The sequence below is a fragment of the Sorex fumeus genome, unplaced genomic scaffold, assembly GCF_029834395.1.
Source record: "Sorex fumeus unplaced genomic scaffold, SorFum_2.1 ptg000098l, whole genome shotgun sequence".
NCBI classification, from domain to species: domain Eukaryota; kingdom Metazoa; phylum Chordata; class Mammalia; order Eulipotyphla; family Soricidae; genus Sorex; species Sorex fumeus.
In genome coordinates, this window is record NW_026606155.1 from 57,589,432 (window position 1) to 57,616,377 (window position 26,946).

At 33.7% G+C, this 26,946-nt stretch overlaps 1 protein-coding gene across 2 annotated transcripts in view; it reads right to left on the reverse strand.

Moving 5' to 3' along the window:
• MIPOL1 (mirror-image polydactyly 1) overlaps positions 1-26,946 on the reverse strand; it is a 304,969-nt gene that overhangs the window by 19,251 nt on the left and 258,772 nt on the right. For both annotated transcript variants that reach the window (XM_056133809.1, XM_056133808.1), the window contains exon 12: positions 25,660-25,890. In XM_056133809.1, the coding sequence (XP_055989784.1) occupies positions 25,660-25,890 (231 nt within the window). The remainder of the gene's footprint in view (positions 1-25,659; positions 25,891-26,946) is intronic.

Consider the following 26,946-nt stretch of genomic DNA (forward strand, 5'->3'; position numbering starts at 1 on the left):
GATTCTCTTTTAAAGGAGAAGGTGCACTAAAAATCTGTGACCATTTTTAACTACAAAAAATTGATTCTATGTGCAGTATTTTTAACCAGACAAGATGTTGATGAAATTTAGCTTGTTTTCCCAGTAATTAATATCTTTTGACATCCTAAGTTTGTCTATCATTACTTGTATTTATGGAAAAAAAAAGAATCTTTTTAAGTTCCTTTTTTACTTATATGATGAAAAGTGCTAAACAGAGAACCAAGGGTCAAGTACTGAGACAAAACACTTGGAGAGAATCCCACACAGTCATAGTACATGTTCCGATTAAGTCAACTTTGAATTCTCTGCGTTGTGCAATCATTTCTTGATTGTATTCACTGTCAAGTGACTGCTAAAATCAAGATATATTAGAGTTCTTCCTCCTTACCACCTGCCAAAGAGATTAATTTCTGAGATGTAGCTATACCTGTAAGGTCTTACATATGGTAACTAGGATCAGTTTGACAGCTGGAGCACACTAAATCTTTCACAGGTAGACCAGCGAGTGATGAGGTGGACCCAACTAAAGTACTGGACTGACTGCAGGTACTATCCAAAGCTCCATTAACCATTTAAATCAGTGCTAACAGGGTTTAATTTGGGCTTCTGCAGCTACCCAAAAAGATCTACTATGATGATACAGAAACAGACTGTGTTAGCATCAGTCCTACTTAAAATAACATTGACAAGCCTACGTGACTGTATTATAAATTAGAATTAGCATATGTTCCCTTCTTTGTCTTTATATCAATATTTCTGAAATTATGCAGGAATCAAATTTCAAAAGGACCTATTTCTGCTTACTTGATACTCTGTTTAGATCTTTTCAGTACCTATGACTATCTTCATTTCTAACTAAAATGGTGGTAAACTTACAGTCTGTGCAGGGAATATGCTTAAGTTTGTTTAAATATTTTTAGTGAAAATCCTTGCAGCAAAGTGTTGCATTTACTGCTTTAAAAATGATTTTTAAATCAACATTATAACTTACTGTAAAACATATTTTTTTAAGATCTCCATTGTTCCAAATATGAGATGATATTCAGGAAATAAAACTTTCAAAAATTATTATAGTTGGTGAGGTTTTTGAGTCATGGTTTTTGAGTCAATGAAATGGTTCCAGTTACATTAGTTTTGTTTGAACCAGTAAATGAGGCAAAAGTGCAGAAGTGGAATAGTTTGTCTTTATTTCTTAAAAATCCATGCCTAAAATAATGATAAGTGTTAAAATAGAGTTCAAACAATGGGAGAGAGAGAGAGAAAGTGAGAGAGAGAGAGAGAGAGAGAGAGAGAGAGAGCATGTAGGAGCACGAGAGAGAGCAAGTGTGGCTAAACCAAAATCCAAAACCCAAAGCTGATCAGAAACTAACCCAGTGGAATTTCTCTTAATTCCCATCAAGAACCTAGTCAGTCCCCTTGGGGATGTCAGGATATGGCTCAGGGCCTAAAGCAACAGCCTTCTAAGCAGGAAGCCATGAGTTTTAACCTTGGGGATGCTAGCATGTTCCCGGCAAGCTCTATTATCCTATGCGGCAAGACTTTTGGAAGCACTGCAGATATTTGTGTGCAAGAGCTGCAACAAGAGGGTGTGAGTCTGGTGATGTGCCAGGGGTGTGATTCCAGCGAGTACCATAACTGAGTGGGGAAGCACAGCCTAATGTACACCCTTAGTGAGCATCACACCCAAATGTGGATGTCTTACTCCTGCTTACTGCTATATCAACAGATTTAAGAGAAGGTGGAAAAATAATCTAGTTTCCTCAAAACCTCCTCTCTGTGACTCTTGATGTAATTTTTGAAGGTAACAAATTCCATATGATTTAAAAATATATTCGTATTTTATAATACAATAAAGCTTCAACCTTACACTGTGACTCTCATAAAGGAATTCCCAGTACCAACTGATACATATTAACATAGATATATCTTGGGAGTTACATTATCTTTTAAATGATGTGGCTATCATCACTGTTTATTTTTAACTAACACTGTAGTGAATTGAGTCTTTTTTTGAGAGAGCTATATATAAAATAATACCCTAAAAGTTGGCTGTAGTCAACAATATTCAGTCTTAAAGCACCTTTGAATCAGTTACTAGTTTATTATTTATTTTACCATATTTTAATACAGTATAATTAAACCCTTTACTACAAAATCAATTTGCAGTGTTAGAAGAAAAATCCTGTGTTGTTAGAACAAGCAACATAAAGGAATAATACGGACACATTAATTTAGTTCCTCAGATAAGTTTTATATAAACCATAATCAAAACATTCAGAAATAAAACAATAAACCTGAACTTATCTTTGAAGTAATTTAGAACATAAAAGTATGCCTATGTATATTCAACTCTGCATACAGTATATACTTGACATCCCTAATTCAGTAAATAAGGCACAAAACAATTACATATAATCTAAAAATTAACACTTAAAATTTTCTATGTAACTGACAAATCAGGCTCACCAATTATACTAGTAATATAAATTTATATTACTGATAACAAGCAATAATCATAAAAGTTAGATATAAAAAAAGAAAGTGTAAAATTTTGAATTTACTTTTGTTTTCACCTCATTTAAAAATCAGAACACGGAAAAAGAGTAAGTACTGTATTTCTCTCAATGTAGTATATATACTATCTAAGATAAATTCATTTCAAGTTTTGAATTTCAAATAGTAGCATGATTTACACAGGATTTTATTAAGACATTGTTAGTAAATCAGATATACAGATAATAGTCTGCTTCATTTTTTGACTTCCAGTGCTTTATACAATGTCTCTTGTTAATGTAATTTCAATTATTTAATATCCATCTACTTCAAGGTTAAGGCTCTTCAAGCATCATAGGAGGCTTGAAATTAAATCATATGAATCTTTCTTTTCTGTGTTGCAGTATCAGTATTAAGAATTAATAGATTAATAGATTTTATTTTTTGTATCTAGCCTGATAATTCAATGGTAGCAAGTCAGTGAGTTGGGACACACTAAATCTTTCAAACTGACAGGATACTATTCTGTGAAATGCCCCAGGGACTTAATTTTAATGATATTAAATATGAATTATACCTATGTTTATACTTACAATAATTGTTTATAGTGTATAATGTTTATAAAGTATAATGTTTATACTTATAATAAAACTGAAAAGTCCTGAAAATTTGAAGTGTCTAGTATGATATATGAAAATTACAAATGATTATAATTTTTCCTTATATTAGATTTGGGCAGTATCATAGCACTTACAGCTTTGATAAATTTTTTGACTGATTCAGTAGAAAAACTTTTTTGACTAAACATATAGACGATACTGAGAATAGTTGCCATAAATCTTTGCAGACAGTCCAGTTTTCATAATATGCCTTTCCTTTTTTCCTTTTGCTTTTTGAGTCACACCCAGCAATGCTTAGGAGTTACTCATGGCTCTGCACTCAGGAATTTCTCCTGGAGGTGCTTGGGGGATCACATGGAATGCTGGGGATTGAATTCAGGTTGACTGCGTGCAAGGCAAATGCTCTACCTGCTGTATTATCACTGTGGCCCCATAATATGCCTTTTCAAGTTAAGTAATTATAATGGATGGCTCAGATTTGTTCACCCACTTGCCTGGTTCAGATCATTCTTCCCAATCTGAATGATAGCACCAGAGGAAATGATCTGTTTGCCCAGTATAGTTACATAATGCCTTTTGAAGAATGACAACTCAAACCACATACTTGACATTTGGCCTACTTTTGAGTGGCTTGAAGCACAGTTTTTAATAATATTTATTATTCAGAATAACTTGGACACTTTGATTTTTATCACTGAAGTCCATGGAGTTTAATTATGTGAGAAGTAGGGTTGCATAACCCAGACTGCTATCATTCCAAATAAATTCTCATGGTAATTTTTACTATTTCCAGAGAAGAATTCCTACAAGCCCTTCCCTTCTTCTGCTCTTCAGTTGCTAGAAGCCAGTTTTGATGAGTTTTATATCTACTATCAGACAGTACTGTTCTCATATTCAACTTAATATTTTTTATGACCTTGTACAAAGTGTTACATTAAAACAAAATGAAATTAGTTATTAGTACTAAATGAAAAAAATAAAGAGAATCCATTAATAGCACCAACTGTTTCCACCACTGTATCAGGATTGCTTCTGGCTATGACTCTGACACTAACAACAATTTGCTTCAATTAGTCTAAAATCCATTATACAATTGTCTTATAGGTGAGATTATAAATTATAGCAGTAGTCTACAGATATCCACAGAGATATGTCCCATTACCTCCAATGCATATCCTAAATAAGCTCTATATTTTTACCATAGAGATCCATATCTATGATAAAGATTAATTTGCATATTAGGCACAAGAAATTAATAGCAATCAATAATAATGAAACAGAACTAGTCTCTCTCAAAATATCTTCTATTATATCTGTGAATACTTGAAATGGGAAATGTGGATAATTACAAGAGAAAGTTATTCATAATATATTCCCCTTTCTCTTCCCATGCTCACATAGTCTGCAAAATTTTCCCACAGTATAGAGGATCATCTGTGGTTGACAGAGAGCATGAAACTAAGTTATGTGTGCTGACTATGAGGTACTTACAGTCAGTATATTTATTATGCAGATTTTATCACTTTATTTTTCTTTTTTGGGTGACTGAAACTACCCCCAGCTCTGTACTCTGGGAGAACTAGTGGCAGTGCTGAGGGGATTACGTAGTGCTAGGGACCTCTGAGGACTACTGAGTCTGTGGCCTTCATGACTCCAGCACTGCCATGGCCAAGCACCCTCAGGTCTGTTAGCAAAAGCATGGATAGAACTTGAGGTGGAGGTGGTCATGCTAAGTGAACTATGTCAGAAAGTGAAAGACAACTAGTAGGTGGTTTCACTCATATATATATATAGGCTATGGAGAGCAAAATGCAAACACACTGGCAAGACACATCAAATAATTTTTGACTCTGAAAAATGGTGGTTATTAGAGGATAAGAGGCATTGGGGGAGGAGGAAGAGGCAAAGATAGCATTTTAATAGGATGATGGGTAATGAAGCTTTGGTAATTATAAGGTTATGTTCATAATTACAATGATTTATGGATATAATTTTGTCAATAAGTTGAGGTTAATAGTTGTATTAATCAATTACAAATACAAACAACTTTCATGATAGTCGAAGCACTACTTCTGAAGTCTGTGTGTGCACGTATGTGTGTGTTGGGGTAGCAAAGGGCTATTTCTGAAACTGACATTTATCAGAAAAAAAATCAAATCTAGATTTATTTTTATGGAAGTATAGTCTCAATAAAAAATAGGTAATTGTAAGGGTGAGATATTTAAGAACTGGTCAAATTTAATGAGTCCTGAAATACTGCATTGTGCAAGAATTATTTATGAAATGAGCAAGATTAGATAGAGACCAAAGCCATTGTATACCAGGTAGTGTGTTTGCTTTGCACGTGGTTGACCCTGATTTGATTCTGGGCATCCCATATAGTTCCCTGAGCACTGCCAGGAGTAATTCTTAAGTACTGAGAGGTGTGGCCCCAAAACCAAAAAAAAAAAAAAACCAAAAACCAAAAACCAACCCCCCCAAAAAAAACAAAAAGAGCAAAATGATATATACTGATATATTCACCTTCTTTCTAACATTATTTACTTAGTCAATGTAAAGCCTACTGTGTTCATATTCTTATTTAAATGACAAACATTTTTTAATGCATTTTTGTTGTCTATCATAAAACGATACAGAAAATGTATGTACCCAATATAAAATTCAATTACTAAGATAAAAATTTTATTAACATGTCTCAGTTTCACTCTCTACACAAGAAATAAGATTCATATCAACTTGTTCAAAGATACCACTAACATGCAGCATTACAGAATTAGTTAAAATGTATTCCTAGAATATAAACATTTTTATTGTTTTTACTATCCACGCAGTTTATTATTCATATAATTACAAGCAATATTAAAACCAGTTTATGCCACACGATAAATGATGTATTCTATGGAAGTCAAGTGTTTTCAGAGTCAATATAATCACAACATACCTTTCTTTAAAATTCATGGGTTTGCTTATAAGTTTGCTTATAACTGCTTCATAGACAGGAGTTTGTACATTACAAAAGGTTTTATTGATTTATTAGCTACAGAATACACTAAGTATATAAAGCAAACTGGAAAAGCTAGCTATGGAAATAATATACTATAACTGCAAGTTATAGAATACTTCAGAGTAAAATCAGAGTGTTGGCAAGGAAAAGATAAATGGCATAATCCAGACTAGCAAAGACTAATATTTAGTAAGTCTACTAACACAAACAAATCATGTCTTAGAGTGGTGTAACTTTTCCACAATGGGGAAATATTTATTCAGTATGTTAAATCATAGTCAATGTTCTGTATTAAACTGTTATTTCTTTGAAAAATATTCTTTTACTTAAAGACAAAGAACTCATTAACATTCATTTAAGATATAAAAACATATATTTTTGGTAAAGTAAATTATTTCTTTTAATAGCATTCTAATTTAACTAATGATTTCTTTCAGCAGCATCCTAACTTAATTTAGTAATTTAACTAATTACTAAGATAATTGTTGTATTCAATTAAATAAATACATTTAGTATGCATTGGGTGGTGGTTAATAATGAGTATTTAACACTTTTCTGAATTCCTGACATCTACCCTAAGAATACAAAGAAGTTAATTGCAAAAGATATTTGTAGTCCTATGCTTACTGCAGAACTACTTACAATAATCAAGATTTAGAAATAACCCAGTTGTCTACCAAGAGATGAATAGACAAATAAACTGCAGTACACACACACACATAAATACACACAATAGAATATTACTCAGCTACAAGAAAAGATAAATTTCCTTTTCCTAAGTTTGCTACTACTTGGAGGGAACTGGAGATATCATGCTGAGTGAAGTGAGTCAGACAGAGAAAGACAAATGCCAACTGATCTTACTCATATGTGGAGAAGAGAGAAACATAGTAAGATTTTTTTTTGCTCGAGCGGGCCCAGTAACGTCTCCATTGGAGACTTTGTTGTTACTGTGTCTGGCATATCGAATACTCTCGGTAGCTTGCCGGGCTCTCCGAGAGGGGCGGAGGAATCGAACTCGGGTCGGCCATGTTGGCCGCGTGTAAGGCAAACGCCCTACCCACTGTGCTATCGCTCCAGCCACGCCCAATGATCATAGGAAAATGCAAGGAAATGTTTTTATTTTAAATTTTAAAATTAATTTTTGTTTCTTCCTCTTTTTACTGATTTATTAGTTTGAAGTATAGCATTTCAGGGGGGCATAGCTTGACACTTTTGTGTGTGCACCTTCCACCAAAGCTCAGTACCATTCCATAACCAAAAGTACCCTTCTTCCTATTTTCTCCATGCTCTTCCTTCCAGTAACCATCATGGTTTTCAAGATTCAGAGTGAATTTTGTTGTTTTCCGTCAGTTCTTTTGCTTTAGTAACTTATATTCCACAAATGAAACCATCTGATAACTATCTTTCACTTCCTTACCTATTTCACTTAGTATAGTAACTTCAAGTTAACATCTGTTTTATCCCAAGGCATAACTTTATCTTTTTTTATTTTTTTCTTTTTAAATTTTTATTAGTGAGACACCATGAGGTACAGTTATAGACTTACAAATTTTTGTGCTTGAATTTCAATTATACAATGATCAAATACCCATCCCTCCACCAGTGCCCATTTCCCACCACCACGGATCCCAGTATCCCTCCCACCCCCCAACCCCCATTCCACCCTGCCTCTGTGGCAGGGTATTCCCTTTTGTTCTCTCTCTCCTTTTGGGTGTTTGGGTTTGCAAAAGAGGCAATGACTGGCAATCATGTTTGATCTATAGTCTACTTTCAGCATGCTTCTCCCATCCTGGGAGGATCCTCCCAACACCCTTTATTTGGTGCTCCCTTCCTTCATAACTTTATCTTTTTAATACATGTTTTATTCCCAAAGGCACAAGTTTACCTTTCTAATGGAAGACCAGTGTTTCTCTGAGTACATAAACCACGCTGCTTGATTCAGTCATATGGTAATGGTCATCTAAGTTGATTCCATGTTTTGGCTATTACTCAAATATCTTTGGACTCGTGCTACTGAATGCCTGGGAGTAAGAATACTATATCATTTGGCATTCCCACTGTTTTAAAGGAATCTCCACACCATTTTTCCAAAGAAACTGCACCAAGTTACAATCCCAATAGTGTAACAGGGTTCATTTTTCTTTATATGTTGGTCAATCTTTGCTTTGGGGATTTAAACAAATATATAAAAACAGGCTAATATTTGACAAAAAAGTAAAATAAAAAGGTATGAAAACAATTTCTGAAAGCATCATTTCTATTTTATAATTTAATTATTCACAGGTTATGATATACCCAAAGTGAGAGAATATTGATGGTTCTGTTATATTTTTGGAGATGAAGAATGAAATTATTATTAAATATTTTTGGCTTGTTTTTAATTATTTTTTCTTCTTTTATGTAGGAGTACTGCTATTTATTCAGCCACTGATTAGCTGATTAAATTGTGCATGAACTCCACCTTAATTTTTTTATAATTTTATTTATTGAATCACCGTGAGAGCAGTAACAAAACTTTCGGGTCTAAGTCTTGATCATACGATGAAACACCCGTACCTTCACCAGTGACCATTTTCCACCCCCAACAACCCCAGTATACCCCCATCTCACACCTTACCCCTACCTGTGGGGCAGATGATTTCCACATTACTCTCTCTCTCCTTTGATCACATTCAATATTTTGACACCAGACCCACCATTATTATTTGAGCCCAACACTCAGATCTGCTGAAAAGGCAACAGTAGACAATTTGTCTTCTACTGCTGGTTATGAATAACATATGATGTCATTCATGGCTGCAGTTGTGGCCATGCGATTTTAAAATTCCAAAATTTTAAACACTTAAATCTGGAAGGATTTCTGCCAAAACTTGCTGGGTTCTGAGATTTACTCCTGAGTCTCTGGGATCATGAGCATTAAGCAGCTTGATCAGGAGCCAAAAAGGCCGTTTGTGGGCGATGACTTGGGGTCTCGCTGGGGTGGGAAGGACAGAACCGGCTCTACCCCCAATCAGGAATGAGATGAGGCAATGCCTCCAATTATATAGCTGAGCCGGAGGTGGTCTGTGGGTATGTTTCCCACATAGCTAACTTTTGGCCATTTACTTTCTTGGTAAACTCTGCCCCACATTTTTGGGGTCTGGCCAAAGGCACAGCAGCAATTTTGGGGTTTCTGGAAGTCTGAAGGCGCCATCAAGCTGCTGATGCACTCGCCTCACAGGTACAGATTGACCTGCTGGCGGCACTATACCCCCCTGTTTTTAATTTTTTTTATTGAGTCACTGTGAGATACACAGTTACAAAGCTGTTAATGATCAGGTTTCAGTCATACAACATTCCAACACTAATTCCTCCACCAGTGTATATTTCCCACCACCAATGACCACTTTCCCTGCCACCACCCCCCAAACCCCAGCCTGCCTCTATGACAAGTACCCCTCTCTCTCTCTCTCTCTCTCTCTCTCTCTCTCCCTCTCCTTTTGGGCATTATGGTTTACAACACAGATACAACACAGGGGTTATCATATTTGTTCCTTTACTTCTTTCTACTGTTCTTGGGTATTAGTTTCATATTATGTTTTTACTCCTTCATTGTTGGTGGAGATACCAACCGGTCCAGCCTTTTAGGAGAACAATATGGGCATTCTTCAGAAAGCTAGAAGCTGATATTCCATATGATCCAGCAATACCACTTCTGGGAATATACTCCAGGATACCAAAACTACACAGCAGAAATGCCATATGTACATCTATGTTTTTGCAGTACTATTCACAATAGGCAGAATCTGGAAACAACCCAAGTTCCAAAGAGCAGAGGACTGGTTAAAAAAACTATGGAACATCCACAGAAGGGAATACTATGCAGCTGTTAGAAAAAAAAAGTCATAAAATTCACATAAATGAATGGACATGCAGAGTATCATATTGAGTGAAATGAATCAGAAGGAGAGGGACTATAGACGTAGAATGACTGCACTTATTTGTGGGATGTTTTTAATTTCTTTAGTCTTTAAAATGGATAAACTGGAGGACTTGGGCACACAAAATGAATAGAGCAGAGGGGATCGGTATAGCATGCTCATGACTCATTCCTTTGGCTGATTTCTCTCTCAAAGAGAGGAGAGAGGAATATAACATGAACACAGCAGATCAAAATGCTGTTTTGGAGCTTTTTTTTTCTTTACAAGTTGTAAACTGTTTTATTAAAAATTCCCTACAGATCACTGAATATACAGAGGAAGAAGAATGTGTATTTGATACTGAAATACACATAATGGTCATAAAATAAATCTTCAAATTCACCTTGTGATTTTCTTGACCAGATCCCTAATCAATAATCTTTTTTTATGTTTTGGGTTTTGAATCATACCTGGCAGCAGTTAGAAATCACTCCTGGCTTTTTGCTCAGGGATCAATCCTGGCAGTACACAGGGATAAGAGCAGTGGAGGGGATCAAACCAAACAATGCTTAGCCACGTTCAAGGAGTTTTATCCTCTCTCTGTACTATCTTTCTGGCCTATTGTGAGCATGTGTATGCATGTATGTGTGTGTGTGTGTGTGTGTGTGTGTGTGTGTGTGTGTGTGTGAATGCGCACATGCACTCTGGAATGGAACCCGGGTGCTCTGCATGCAAGGTTTGCACTTACTACTGAGTCACATCCCTGGTCCCCTATTTCTAAATTATTTAGTTACCTGTTTTTTGGGCCACACCAGTGATGTTTAGGGCTTACTCCTAGCTCTGCATTCACTGATCACTCCCAACAGACTGGGAGGAACAAATGGTGGCTGGGGATTGAACCAGGCTGGCCATGTGCAAAAAAACAAGTGTCATACCTGCTGCACTATCTCTCTGGATCCCAAATCTGTTTATTTTTTCAGCTTTTTATTATTATTAATGCCGTTAGTGTTCATTACAGATACGTTCCATTGTTCTACTTTAAAGTAAAATATTGGGGACAAACAGACTATCTCAGTGATTTGGAGCATATGCTTTGTATGCAGAAAGACTGAAGTTAATCCCAGTTACTGTACGGTGCTTTAAATAATGCCAGGAGTGATCCCTGAGCACTGAGCTTTGGAGTAGCCTTTGAAAACTGTAGGAGATAGCACAAACCTAACCAAAAAAAAAAAGTACAATTCTGAGAATTCCAAATATCACCTTACAACAATATACAGTCTTAATGGGTTACTGTAATGCAACATTTTATGAATATTACAGACTGTATTTAAAGTAAAATCATTAAAACAATCAATGTAAATTAAGTTCTTTATCTAATAACAGTGCAATAAATATGCTTAAAAGTACCCAGGGAATTAATGTTTTACTACTGAAGGAATTCAAGATTCAAGAAAGGTTGGGAACATTGCTGAAATATTGCTTAGGTTTTTGATCATTTTAAACCCAGAAAAGTTTCAATTACTGATAGAGAAAGTGAGTCACTGCTTTTTCTACTGCCAACTGAAATGCAGCAAGCTAGAATAACTGGTTAGTTTTATTAAGGCATCTTATTAAGATGGCTTAATAAGCTACTCACTGTTGTTTTCCTAGGGCTTTAGGCAGATACTAAACTTTAAAATGTAGGATTCTTTCCTTCCTAACTTTCATAAAAGTCATATATAATTAGCAGTGAATAAAATTTTCTAATGTCAACATTTCAAATTTTGATTAACAGAGAATACAAATCAATCTTATTCAAGTTTAATTCAAAAGACTGGCAACATCCTTTTGGGAGACTAGTAGAGATAACAGAGGAATACACCTTCAAATTTCAGACTAAGCCAGGGGCCTAAAAAGTAAAAGTAATATTCAACTTATTAAGCAGTCATTCTCATATTAATTTTCTCTACCTGATTTATCTTTCATACATAAAATCCACGTACTGTCAAACTGCAGTCAACATACGGTGTTAACAATGTAATCGGGATGCTACCACTGATGACTGACCTACACAGATGAGTGAAAGCAAGACAAAATAACAGCCGACAAAATAGTATATGGAATGATCATGAAATTAAGGAAAAGAAATTCAAAGAGTGGTAGGTTTTTAGGATAATATATAATTAAAATCCTGATTGAAGGCTGAAGAGAAAGCACAGAGGTAAGGTGCTTATGTGCAACCCCGTTTGATTCTCAGCATCTTATATAGTCCCTTGAGCGTCACCAGGAGAATCCCTGAGCACAGAGCCTGGAGTGAGTCCTGACCATAAGCAAGTGTGAACTCAAAACCCAACCAAACAAAAAGGGAAAGAAATAAAACCAACCCCCTCCCCCCGCCTCCAAACTTGGCTAGATTCCATAGGGTGAGAAGAACTAGAGCTGTTCATCTCAATTACATCTCTACTATTTCTAAGCATGACACAACATACAGTAGAAATCTTTCTAGGGCACAATTAATAGAATTTTAGTAATTTATTAATTTTTGAATGAAAGCAATATAATTGGTGTGTCTTCTATGCCCTCACTCCCACTCCCAGCAGTATCTTTTCCCTCTGTTCCTGAGTGTTCACGGTGAGAAACAGAATAAGCTGAACGCAGTACTTAATTATTTTATTTATTTAATTTTTGGTTTTGGGGCCATAACTAGTGTTGGTCAAGAGCAATGATTGGCTTTGTGCTCAGGTGACAATTCTGACAATGCTTAGGGGCCATGCGCAGTGTGAGGGATTAAACTGGGATTGCCTGCATGCAAAGCAATTTACCTTAACCCCTATACTCTCTCTCTAGTCCACTAGACACTCAACTAAAGTAAAATATTGAAAGGGGGTATAAAAATATTCCTCCATAATCAAGGTAAATATTTTAATGCAATATTATGGAAATAAAAAACATCATGATAAATAAAACATCAAAATTTAAATAAAGAATTGGTACCTAGTGTAACACTGATAAAGACTCTAAGGCAAAACTTCCTTACATTATGGTATCTTTAAAAGATAATTTTGAGAAAAGGTTGAATGGTTGAGCTCTCTTATCATTTACATAAGCACAGAATATTTGAGTAAGAGGAATTTCTAAAGGAACTTTTAATAATAACCTCCCATTTATGGTGTTTGAAGGCACCAACAACATAAATCCCCCTATCTAAGTCCTCTTTGATTTAACTTCTAAACTACATGATATATGCAAAGCAAGCCTTCTTAAACTAAACCGACTGATTCCAGTGCTAAAGGATTCTCCTTCAACACATTCTATGACTGGTTGGTGGTCTTTGCTTGAATTAATCATATTGGGGTTTATAAAATAGTGATCTTATTTAAAAAATTATTATAGTTTAGGCTATGTATTTATAATACTGCTAACATTATCATCTTGGTCTGCAACAGTTACCTCATATCAACACCAACAGAATGCCCATAACTATTGTGCTTCTAAGTTATTGTCTATTACCTCCATCCCACCCTAGTACTATTTAAAGTTAATTTTTGACAAAGGAGCCGGATGCAAAAAGTGAGTAAAGGGAAGCATCTTCAACCACTGGTGCTGGGAAAAATGGATAACAAAAATGCATAAAAAAATACCTGAATATGAGTCACACTATAAACAAAAGTTAGTTTGAAATGGATTAAAGACTTCAAGATCAAACCAGAATCCATAAAATTACTGAGAAAAATATAGGGAGAACTCTTGGACTGAAAAATGTTACCGTGCTCAATTTGCACACAATACATCAGATAAAGAACTAATTTCCAAAGTATATAAAGCTCTCACAGAACTCAGTAACAAAGAAATCAATGACCCCATCAAGAAATGCCTAGAGGAAATGAACAGACATGGCCAGGAAGAGGACACAAGATGGTCAATAAGTATATGAAAAATTGTTCCTCATCATTTATGGGCTGGAGCGATAGCACAGCAGGTAGGGCATTTGCCTTGCACGTGGCCGACCCAGGTTTGATTCCTCTGTCCCTCTCAGAGAGCCCGGCAAGCTACCGAGAGTATCCCACCTGCACAGCAGAGCCTGGCAAGCTTCCTGTGGCATATTTGATATGCCAAAAACAGTAACAATAAGTCTCACAATGGAGAGATTATTGGTGCCCACTTGAGCAAATCAATGAACAATGGGAGGACAGTGCTACAGTGCTACATCATTTATCAGAGAAATACAAATGAAAACAATGAGGTATCATCTCATACTAGTGATCATATATCAAAAATACTGAAAACAACCAGTGTTGGCTGGGATGTGGAAAAAAGGAACTCTCATTTAATTTTAATCATAATTAAAACATTATGGGGATTTCTCAGAAAAACACTAAGACTACTGGACACTGGTGAGAGGCTATTTTTAACTTTGTAACTCATGGTAAATCAATAAAAAAAAAACACTCAAACAAACCCCAAACCCAGAAAACTAAGACTAGAACTCCCGTAGGACCCAGCTATTCCTGTATTTTAGTCATCTACTCCTGAAATACAGAAGCACTAATCAGAGCCAATATGCACACCTATGTTGATTACTTAGTACAAGGTGACATTTTAATTCTTTCATTCAATCTACATTTTGTAACTTATTCATGTACATAAGATTTCTTCCTTTTGACATCGCACATTTGGTTTTGTATATATTCTTTGATGTAAAAACTAAATATTTTATAACAAAATACAGCTATTTACTTACATAATATAGCATATATGGCCCCAAATTGGTCAATAGGAAGTATTTCAAGCTAGTTCCTGTCTGCTTTTGACATGACTCAACTCCCAATTTCTCTTTCTCCTTTCCTTCCCTTTTGTTGTTGCAATGACTGAGGTGCACTCTTGGCTATGGTGCTTGTTGGGAGGGTCACAGTTTTAGCTGTGGTGTTTGCACACCACTGTCTGTGGTATGCCAGAGTCTACACACTTTTATTTTGGTAGCCGGGGTCACAAATACCATTAGAATTGCCTGCCAGGCAGGCATTTTATCACTGAGCCACATTTCCAGACCTTCCCAATTAATCACTGAGTACTTTATTGCTTTCTGGCATAAAAGGATACTCTAGACTAAGTACGTTTACTTTGAATCTAGACCTTGGAGTTTTGGAACCTTTTAATGAAAAAATATACACAGAAACCAAAATCCCGTGTTAGGTATGTCCACTAATTCTATGATATTTTTTCATTCGGTAGAAGGAAAAAGTTAAACTATAAATTTATACTGATAGACATTTTTTCAATTATGTTTTTGTTTGGGGACCACACCTGGTGGTACTCAGGGGTTACCCCTGGCTCTGCACCTCAAGAATTATTCCTGGTGGGTTTGGTGAATGGGATTCCAGGGATTGAACCCAGGTTGGTCATTTGTTATTCATAGTTGGATTTTTGACAAATAATATTCTATCACCGATCCTACCACGAGTGTCCATTTCCCTCTACCAGTAATTTTCTAGATTGCCCCTCCTACCACATTTAGAGTAACTGGATGAGGAAATTCAATGGCTTAAAGGGGAATGCCAAGAATATCGATGGCCCCAGAGTATCAGGGAGAAGGAAAGAAATAGAGTGAAGGGGAAGCAGAGAAGAGATATATGAGAAACAAAAGGGACATGGGTTAAGGGGATTCATGTATATCGACGGTGTTAAGAACTGATAGAGCTAAATAGCCAACCCTCTAAGTAAGCTTTTATATAATGTTTTGAAGCAGACAGAGAAGTATATAACCCCAATCTTTCAGATGAGGAAACTGAGAATAATCACAATTTAATGACATGTACACATTCAAAGAATGACAGAGGTATTGGTAGTTTACTCGTATTTTTACTAGAAACTAATCTCTCTTAAATTAACTAATCTCCAGAATTGTAATTTATGTCTTAGATTCGCTTACTAGATAAAATTACAAGAAGCACATATTTAGAAATCATATTTAGTTTATAAATAATAGAAATATAAAGTTTTGAGTCATTTTAAGTTCACACATTGACATTTGAATAATATAGCTTAATTTAGGGATTTTAGCCAAATGTTTTAAAATAGATTTTAAAGTACTAACAAAGTCCAAAAAGTTTATTCTGGAAAAATATATTTTAATATAAAGTCAAAGTCCTATAAGTTAAATGAAGAATTACTGTGATTTATCTTTTAATAAAGAAAAAATTTTAAACTCGTAGAAAATTTGCATTTGCAAAGTAGCAGAAATGAAATTTCAAGACTGCAGTGAAGTTCAAAGGCCTGTTCTGGATGTCTTTTTGCAATCTCAGAAATGATAAAAAATCTCTATTCCAAGTATAAAATATCACGTGCTCAATTATTAGATTAATACACTCTTGAAAATGAAAACATCAGCAAACATTATAAACCGAGAGTCTTCAAACAGAATCAACAAATCTAGTGAATCAAAACTATAAACCCTGATTCTGTTGTCTTTTCCATAATGAAAACTTTTTCATAAAACACTATCTTTAAGTTAAAGATGTCATTTATTTTGGAAGTTGAAAAATAACAAAAGACCTTAGACCCACATATCAAAGGTACTCTTTTTATCCTTTTCTGAGACACTGACCTGTGTACTCATTTAAAAATGAACACCACATCTTTATGTTATTAAATCTTTGTTTTGATCTATTAGTATTCACCAAAGTGCCATTTTATAAAACCGCCCACTGAATAGACAAGGCTGGAGGTGACCATCTGCAGCTTTAGAGTCTGAATTGATGAAAAGAGCTTTGTGTTTTCATTGCCAAGTTTGATTCTTCCAGTCATTAGGCATTCCCCTCAGATCGCATCAATGAAGCTGTACTCTCTTACACCCATGTGTTAAATTCTCTTCTCCTCATGGTTTCCTTTGCCGCTCTACTCAAGAATGACTATTGGGTCTTAGCCACATTCTTCTCACAGCTGTGTTAAAAAAGAGCATCAGAAAGTCTTCCTAAAACCCATATGTGTATCTAGTCAGTTCTCTGTCTTAGGGTCACCTCACATTGTGGTGTGATTATACAGAGATTCATTCTTGTTCTTGAACTGTGCTACTCCCTTCATTCTGGGAAAGATTAGGCCCTCCAGCAAGTTGAAGAGAACCTCTTGGAAGAGTAGGTGAAATACAGAAAGCTTAGATGGAAGATTAATGTAAAAAAAGAATATAATTTATTAAATGCATCTATGTTTTTAAAACATCATTTTATAGGATGTCTAACAAAGAGATACATTATTTTAGGATGCTGTTATATAGGGAAAGAAAAAGGAAAATGATTATAAGATACCAGGAATTGTAATTTTGAAAGGTACAAATGCTAAAGCAATTAAAATTAGTAAGTTGATTGGGTTAAAAAATACTGCTTACTATGCAATTTTCTAAGTATTGTATTTCACTTTTAGACAGCATTGTCACAACTGATGAAGTAAATGTAGACTAGGCTTGTAACATTTAAAAATTTATATTTTAGAATTTAAAAATAGGTTTCCTTTGAGTTATTCCAGAATATTTTATAATACAGAGAAGAAAGGAGATATACTTCTGCTAATTGTTCAACATATATTCTTGTCATAAAGTGATATTTTTCTCCTTAAGTGTAAATGATCAAGAATGAGGTTTAGGTAAAAACAGTGTTTATGATCTTATCAGAGAATAAAATAAGCAAAAGATTTTCTCATTTTATATTCATGAAGGGTCAAATGCACACATGTGCAAAGTCCAAATCTAGTGAGAGAAATAATCAAACACAGAATCTTAGCAACCAAGTGATAGTTGCATTCTGCTCGCTCAGGTTCAATTTAACTTTTGACAATTATACATTAAGAACAAAATCTTGCCAAGTAAGGAAGTGTAAATCAGATTTGAGATGTAAAAGGAAGATTCTGGCTTATATAAGAATGTAGGTATTTTCTATATTAATAGGTAGATACATTATATACAATCTATGTACATAAGAATAGAGAAATTAAAGGAGGAGGCTCTGAATGAGTAATCAAGTATAATGAAGTGAGACTGAGAAACATTCAAGCAAAAACTTTAAAATTATGATTCAGATAATAGCTTACTTCCCCCTCTTCTATTATTAAAAGCATTTTAGTGTTGTTACCTTTTCCTGAAAAATTCAAATACTTTTACATATATTCTATTTCTGTCAATTCTAACAATTCTTTTCAGGTAAGATGGATAACTTTTCCTAAGAGCTATATTGCGTTGTCAAGTAAGAAGGTTTTTAACTGTAGCTAAGAAGAAACTATCCAAATGAAATAACTTAATTAGATCTTTTAGCCACTCTAAGAGACTTACATATCATATATAAGTACCTATGAGAAAATTCCATTAGATATAAAATAAATGTATCATGTCTGCCAAGGGGGCAGACTTGGGGCTGGGAGAGAACGTGGGGATGTTGGTGGAAGGAAGGGGACACTGGTGGTGTGATAGTATTAGAACATTTTATGCCTGAAACAAGTCTATCATGAATCACGATATCTTAATAAAAATAAATTAGAAAAAATAAAACTAAAAAAAGAAAATCACCTTAGAATTTTTTGAAGTGTAAGAATGGATCCATTATTTTTTAGATTGTCAAGTTCTAGTTAAAATGTAAATACTCACTAGTAGGCACATCCTATAACTTCCCGAAAACCACAGAAACTCTACTCATTATTGTAACAGTGGACTGAAGAAAAGCAACAGAACTTGCTAAGTGTTGCTGAGCTTCTAAACTGAAACAGAACGCTTTCATATTTTAAGCAACACAACTTGCTAAGTGTTGCTAAGCTTCTAAACTGAAACAGAAGCTTTCATTTGAACTCTGTGGTTCTTTTTCTCTCATTTCTCTTCATTGTGTTGGTCTGAAATATATCTAGTAGGTAGAGATGTACCAGACCAACCCTAGATGAACTCATGAAAGATCAGTTCTGAAAAAAGTAGATCAAATTCAAATAGCTATGTTGCAATTTTTTTTCTGTTTTTAAGTCCTATATTCATGTTCTCGATTACTCATTCATTAAAATTCAGTATAAAAGGGAACTTATGCAGGACAGTGCATATTTTTAAGTTGCAAAATTCTTTTGTCTTAATTAGCCTGAATTCTTCATTTCTACTTAATATAGTTTCTATGAGTTTCTCAATTTGTGTTAGGTCCTACTGGTAAAATCTTACATTAACCATTCCCTAGTAGAAGAGAATGAGCTAGACAATTAAAACTTTCATTTTCTTGACAAAATGAGACATTTCCTAAGTATCAAGGTGAAAGCTCAAATTCTTTAGTTTTTATAAAGAAGTGAACATAATTAGGCATCTACATACATAGTACTCTGTACATAAAGTAGCTTAAATAGTTCTTTATGTACTTAATGGATTATGTACCCAAATTGTTCAAGGCATTGTGTATAACTATACAGAGGTAACCATTATATATGATCAAATTAAAATTTTAATAAAATAAATTCCATAATTAAATATGCATTTAACTTTTAAAATGTTCCATCATTTGTGAATCTGGAATATTCTTAAAGAACAGATTGTATGTTCAAAAATAAAAATTAATCATGTTGCACTGATTGATTAGGAGTCATCTGTATCCACTTTCCACACATAAATGATAATAAAGTATATTTAATTAGATCTAGACTAACAAAGTGTTTTCCTAAGCTGACTAAAGAGTTCTAGAGTACATAAACTATCACAAATAACTGAACTCTTAAACTTATCTGCTGAGACAAGTTTCATATTTCACAGATCTTTTAAATCCCAAATACAAAAGCAGTTGAAGAACAATTTTAAGAAAAGTTAAAAATTATTCATTAATAATACTAATAAATCAAAGTGATGAACTTTAAACATCAAATATTGATTTATAGCTTACTATGAATTTTGCATTTATGAAACTTACTTTTTGATTCAATCAGTAAGTGTTTATAAAGTGTAAAGACATATTTATTTGTGTCTTACTACTTGTAGAACAACCAAAAGTTTATGGGAAAAATATCACAAATAAATTTTGCATGCAGCAGAATAATTTTAATGAAAAGACAACACAATTATAAATGTTCACTAATTCCTTTTATATTAAACTGCATATTAGTTTTAACAATGATTAAGTCAGAGTCTGGTGCCAACAGCACAACTTGGAAATTTAGTGCAATCTTTCAATGATGACTGTAGAGTTATTTTACACCCCCCAGTATGAATAACAGGTCTATTATTTATTTTTTAAATCAAGTAACTGTGGTAATACTCTGTTCCCCTTCTCAGCATCCAGAGTCATCTAACTCTGTTTTATAATTCAACCTGCAAACAGATTAAGCAGCTGAGTTTGTGGAAAGTATGTTTGTTCTACGCTAAGAACCCTTGTGTGACACTATGGAGCCTCCCTTGACACTTCGAAGAGAACTATGGACAGTTTTTACTCATCAGCAGGGAAACCAGACTGAGAATTCACAATTTCTTTGTAACTTCAACTTCTTCATAGAAATCAGTATTTGGCCAAGAGGCAGGAAAGAGTTTTTGTTAGCTTTACATGTTCTGTTCTTTTATTTCCATCAATACCACTCAAAACACACAGGATGCTCTATATTTTAAAGGGAAATGATAGGCTGATCTTTAGATTATGCAATAAATTAGAACTCACAAGTTTTAGGTAACCTTCAAAAGAAAAGTATGGAAAGAAAGTTTTATACTTTTTTCCTTGAAACAATGTTTAAAAGTTTACAACTTTATCTTATATATATTTTCTTATATTTGATGAATATGACCTATTCATCATATAGTTACAGTTTATGAAGGAATTTCTACCTAGTGTTGCAAATTTGTCCCATAGTAAAGATGATATGGAGCAAATGATATTATATTATAAAATATTTATATTTGAGAGGATTTTTTAATTGAAAATCCTGGTTACAAATACCTTCATTTTAAGTATGTAGCAATTACGCATGCTAAATAGATTTAAATATATACATTTTTAAAAACAATGCTATAAGAAGTATTCTATTGATGAAAAGGCAAGGAATCCAAATAAAGAACTATATAGAATTTTATTAAAAAAAACTATAGAATTTTAAATCTCTCATGCTGATAGAAACTTAACAAATAGGCAGGTATCTCTTTTCTAATATATTCTAAGAAATTATGGTTAGTCCTTCATAAAATTATTCAGGGAGGGTTTACTTATAAAGCTTCTGTCCTCAAAAGCAAGTTTCTAAAACTAAGTGTATTCACTTTCAAAAATAGAGCAATATAAAAGCTAAATTACATTGTGCTCACTACCCACAAACATACACATTTTTAAAGATAAGTCTATACAAAGATTAATGTTTACTTCAAGGGAATATATTTATACTGGTAAAACCATCAGCTTTACGACACCTGGGGTAAGGAGCAATTTTTGTAATGAAGCTGGCATTCATTACATTTTGCTTTGTAAATGACATCTGCCTGTAAATACAGGCTAGCTTATAGATGGCCACTGTATAAAATTTTTCTTTTCAGAAATATCGTACAAAAAGGGTATTTTTACATAAGATTAAAAAGTTTATGAACCAATTTTAACTGAAAGATAATAACCTATAAATGAAAAATTCTACAATTCTCAGAAAGAGTATATGATGCCTTTCCACTATGGAAGAAGATTCCAGAAATTAAAATACAGCTAAACTTGACAGGAATTGGAGGTGACAACAGGATTAAAAGCTGATTACTGGGAAGAAAGCTCTCCCAAATATGAGTGGAGTAATGAGCAGGCAGTACTAATCATAAAAGTCCTTTCCTTTGAAACTGGTAAGCTCTGGGTACACCTAGAAATAAAAATGCTTCATCTAGGGGCGAAAGCATATCAAAATACATGTAAAATGTAGATCTCTGACCTGACCCACTTTTACTTTACTATGTTATCCAATAATAAAATGGTTCTACTCCACTTGTTCATGGGGCATGTTTATATTGCATAGAAGCCATTTATGGGATTATTTGGAAGACTTAGGGATACAAAGAGGAATAGAACATTGCTAACAACTTGGGAGAGATCAGGGATGGGCAATTTTTCAGGAAACAGATTAGGGAGGAAACACACTCAAAATAATCACAACACCTAGATAATCAAGACTGCTAAGGAAGGAATGGACTAAACATAAAAAATAAAAAATAAGAAATAATTTAAGCCTTATTGTAGGGATAAGATTTAGACTTTCCTTTAAGAGGAAACAAAAATTCAACCATGTACTAAAATGGGAGACTATGTTCTAAGAAGAAATAGCATTCAAAGAGATACTGTGGCAGAAGCTGAAGAAGGATTAAAAACAACGGGATCACTGATACATCTCAGGGGTTATGTTAAATTGCTTATGTTTTAATGTGTAAGGGATGAAGGCCTGTGGAATATTTTTGTAAATAATGAATGGTGAAGTAATACAACCAAATGTACAATTTATAAAAATCAATTGCTGGCAGTGAGGAAGACTTGAGAAAGTGAGAGGCAGGTAAACTAGTTTATTTATTATTATACTAGTACAGATAAGGAATGATGAGAGCCCAGATAAATGCAATTAATAAATAGGAAATGGGATGGAGGAAATGGGAGAAAAGCAGTTACAAAACCTGGTGGCAAAGTAACTGAGAGAGGTAAGAAAGAGTGAGGGTAAAAGACTGTTGAAATTGAACTCAATACAGGAGAATGCAGAGTTTTATTTTTAGGGAACTCCTTTCAAAACAAAAACAGACAACACACAGAAGCCTTTTCTATAAGGCTTGTCTAACTTTCTACAAAAGTTAGACAGCCATTATAGAAAAGAATGCAACTGAACTAGTCTTCCTATTTTGAAGACTATGATCATACCAATAATTTATAATTTGGTTATAATAAGAAGCTGGAACAAAACTGGCATATTACATGCCCTTTCTTCAATTTATTACTCATATGAGCCCTACATGTGATGTTAGTATTAATTACCATTGGCATGTTTAAACTGAGAAACTCCTGTTACCAGTTGAGTAAGTAATTTGCTCCAGACTTCAAGGGTAATGCATAAGGAAAAATGGATCCAAACATATAGGTCTGTCTGAAAGTCAGCTACTGAAAAGAATAAAACACATTTAGTCCCAAAAGAAAGAGCTTCTTTAAGACTGAGAGAGAACAATGTGGATGAGTTGACAGAAGGAGTTTTCTCAAGTTTAAAAAAAAATTACATTCATTGACTCATTTAGTTTTTACATTTGAGTTAGGAATATTATTATTCACATCATATCGTTTACACCTGCACAGCTTTAAAATGAGATGTCCTAATTCATGCCCTATACATTATTAATCTAGCGTCTGAGTTTTTAAACCATTATGCTATTAGCTATATTAGAACCTTTTCAGTTGCGATGCTATTTTTGTTTTATAATCAAAATGTGCTGAGAATGAAATACTATATTTAATATTTGGGAAATTAGAAGTCATCTTAAGAAAAACTTCAGTGTATGAAATAGGAGTTAATGAGAAGTTCCTCAAGAAATCTGTTTGTAAAGGGAAAAGGGGGTAAAAGTTGAACTTTAAAAAAAGTGTTCTGATTTTTAACTATTACCTGGAATACCTACATATTTACTAGTGACCTTTAAATTATTTGCCAAAATTTTTACCCACAGATAACATGGAGCAAACTAATAGCATCTAATAAAGTCTTTTTTTGCTAGTTTCCTAAAAAGTTATCATCTTAAAGCTAGCAAAATGATTTGATGTTTACCTTCACTGCAATGATTATATGCTGTCCAACTGAGAGTAACTAAAAGAGAAATGCAGGGAACTGAATATAAAAAGGAAAACTTGATAATGTTTTGTAGGGGTCTTCTTACTGGAAAGCAAAAGAAAATATTTAACATTAAAGTTGAAATTTAATATTTAACTCTTGTAAGTGACTTAATTGTTACATGTAAACAGTTCACAGATTGGTGACATTCCATTTAAAAGTTCTGATCTGTCTGTGGGTAAATAAAAAATGAGCAATATGGTGAGTTTGTTAAAGGCAAAACATGTTCAGTTAAAATATTTGAGGGACCAGAGAAATAGTATGACAGGTAGGGCATTTATTTGCCTTGCAGGTGGACAACCTGAGTTCAATCCCTGGTATCCCATATGGTCCCCTGAACACCACCACAAGTAATTCCTGAGTGCAGAGCCAGGAGTAATCCCTGAGCATTGCTGGCTATGCCCTGCCCCCCCACCCCCAAATGAGATGTTACTTTTATATTTTGTGTGCAAGGTAATTTCTTTTATAAAATAGAAATCCTAAGCGATAAGGTTAAAATTGAAAAAGGTTGACAGTATTTTCAAAAATTTTTATAAACTGTCTTGATCTTTGGAAAACATAATCAAGGAGGATTTGCTCATGATAGAAACTAAAGGCTAAGAGGCAAAGAAAATAGGGAAATTTGTTTTAATTAATAGACTTCTAGGCAAATTAAACTAAATCAGATAATGACTGTGAACAGTTACTAATTTGCAACCTATAATAAAATGAGATCTATGTATACACGTTAATGTTCTTCAACTACCAATGTACAACTGAGAATATTTGAAAAAAGTCTATCACTGATTATAATACAAATCTTTAACATACAAGAAATATAATGCTTATTATAAATCACAAGATTCAAGATATAATGGTAATAAAAATTAACTTTTACAATTGTAAACTGCTTTAAAATGAACTTGGTAATATTTTATACCTAAATTATTAACCAACATATAGTTTTAGGGGTATTAGAGAAAATAGCAGAGATGATTTAGTTTTGAATGAAATGTATTGAGAACTAAGAAAACTTTAACTTTATTTCATACTGTGAAACTGATAAAAATTGTTACAAAAAAAGAAGTATCTTAGGAATTAAAAGCAATAATATATATATAAATTACATCATACTACTATTAATAAGGAGGTCATCAGTTAAGTACACATTTTATATTAAAGGTACCTTAGAAAACTCTGCTAAAATATTCAAGTCCCATGAAATCAAAACTGACTCCTTGATAAAAGTCATTTTTAACTTTTTATGAACTGTTCTAAGACTGACTGATTATGCAGCTTTATTCGAATTTTAATAAAAATTCAAAGATCATGAAAAATAAACAAACGTAATTATGCACTGTTAAAAAGCTAGCCTGAAAACCAGAAACACAACATGCAAAAATCAATTTCACTGTGCTGGATTCTAAGTTCTAGAAATCTCAGTATGCAAGATCACAGATGATCTCAACTCAAGCAGGATTACTGAGTAGCTAAATGAGTAAAATCAGTAACTTCATGACTGCATCTTCCCCCTGTGAATAATTTTACCTATTTCCTATGAAATGACCTTAAGTGTACTTCCTACTTGAACTGATGGTGATTGATGATTAATTGAAAAAGGTCTGTCTTAAATAATAATCATGATTCACAAGAAAATGGTATTTGACTCCCAATATGGATATGATAAGCAATCAAAAAAGTTGATTTGGCTCAACCTAATTTTGCTTTAAACTCTCAAGGGCATGACAGTATAACATGATGTTATTTAATTAGATAACATTGTTATTTAATTGCCAAAAATGTTTTCAGTTTTGCGTTGTTCCACGCTTCTGAAATAATGCAAGATTATTTTACTTACTGCTGAACTTTGTCATTGGCTGCTTGCGAGGCCTCTAAAGCACGCTGAAGCTCTGATTCCATGTTTGCTCGATCTGTTAGAGCTTGCTGCAGTTGAGTGGCCAGTTCCTCATTTTGTTGCTGAGTAATAGAAACAATGTTCTCTCTATTTTTTAAAGCTTCTTCGTAGGTGCTGAGAGTATGGTTAAACTGATCCTTTAGATTTTCTTCTTGTGATAAAGATTTGTGTAAGCTGAGAAAAATGGAAAAATAAACAATATAAATACAGACTAACTGGCTGAAAAGGTGTTAAAATTTTCTAATTAGAAGTAGCCATTTCTAAAAATAAAAGTACATGGGTAGAAAAATAAATTTTATATCACAACAATAGACTTGGCAATTACCTGATTCGAGACTAAAAGCTACCCAGACAAATGATTATCTATGCAACCAAAGCATTCTAAAAGACATTGCAAGGATGTTAATTTAATTATATCAGTGTAAATATTACATTCAATTTTCTTTAAAATAAATAATGGAGAACTGAAAAATAAATTGTCTCTAGGTAAATAAAAGAATATAATAAGCTGTTTGCAAAGAAGTGAGAAGTAAGAGAATGGGTATCAGTTTAGGAGATCCACTGTCTATTTAGCTGACTACCTAATGAGAATGAATAAGGTTCCTACAAATACTGAACAGTTTTATATGCAGCATTTTCTGTGTCAGAGTTGAGATCCAAATGAAGTTAAAAATCACTATTCTGACTGCACAAAAATAATATGTACTCAGATATATTTTCTTTTTGTTAATGAATCTCATGCCAATACATCTACTCATTAAGTCATATAGAGTAATAGCATATAAATTAAGACTAAATGAATGCAGAAGACGACGCAGACAAATAGAATCCTAAAATGCTAAAGGTCAAATCTTTGATATATCATTACACCTACCACCTGAGGTTATTTTGAAATGGCACCAGCCACCTCATTCAATTAAATAAAGACATTTTGAAAATATAAATATTTAATAAGGGAAATTTAAAATCTACAAAGGAGATGTTCTTTTATTATTAAATAAAATCATTTCAGTATGTGCATACTAAAGAAATGTCGATGGGAAACTTGAAGTAAAGCAAACTAAATATATAATATAGATTGATAATGGGATGAAAGTAATAGAATTATTTTATTATTATTACTAGTTTTGGGGCCTCACCTGGCTATGCTGAGTTTATTCCTGGCTCTCTGCTCAGGGATCATTCCTGGTGAGCCTCAGGGACCATACAGGGTGCTGAGGATTAAGCCCT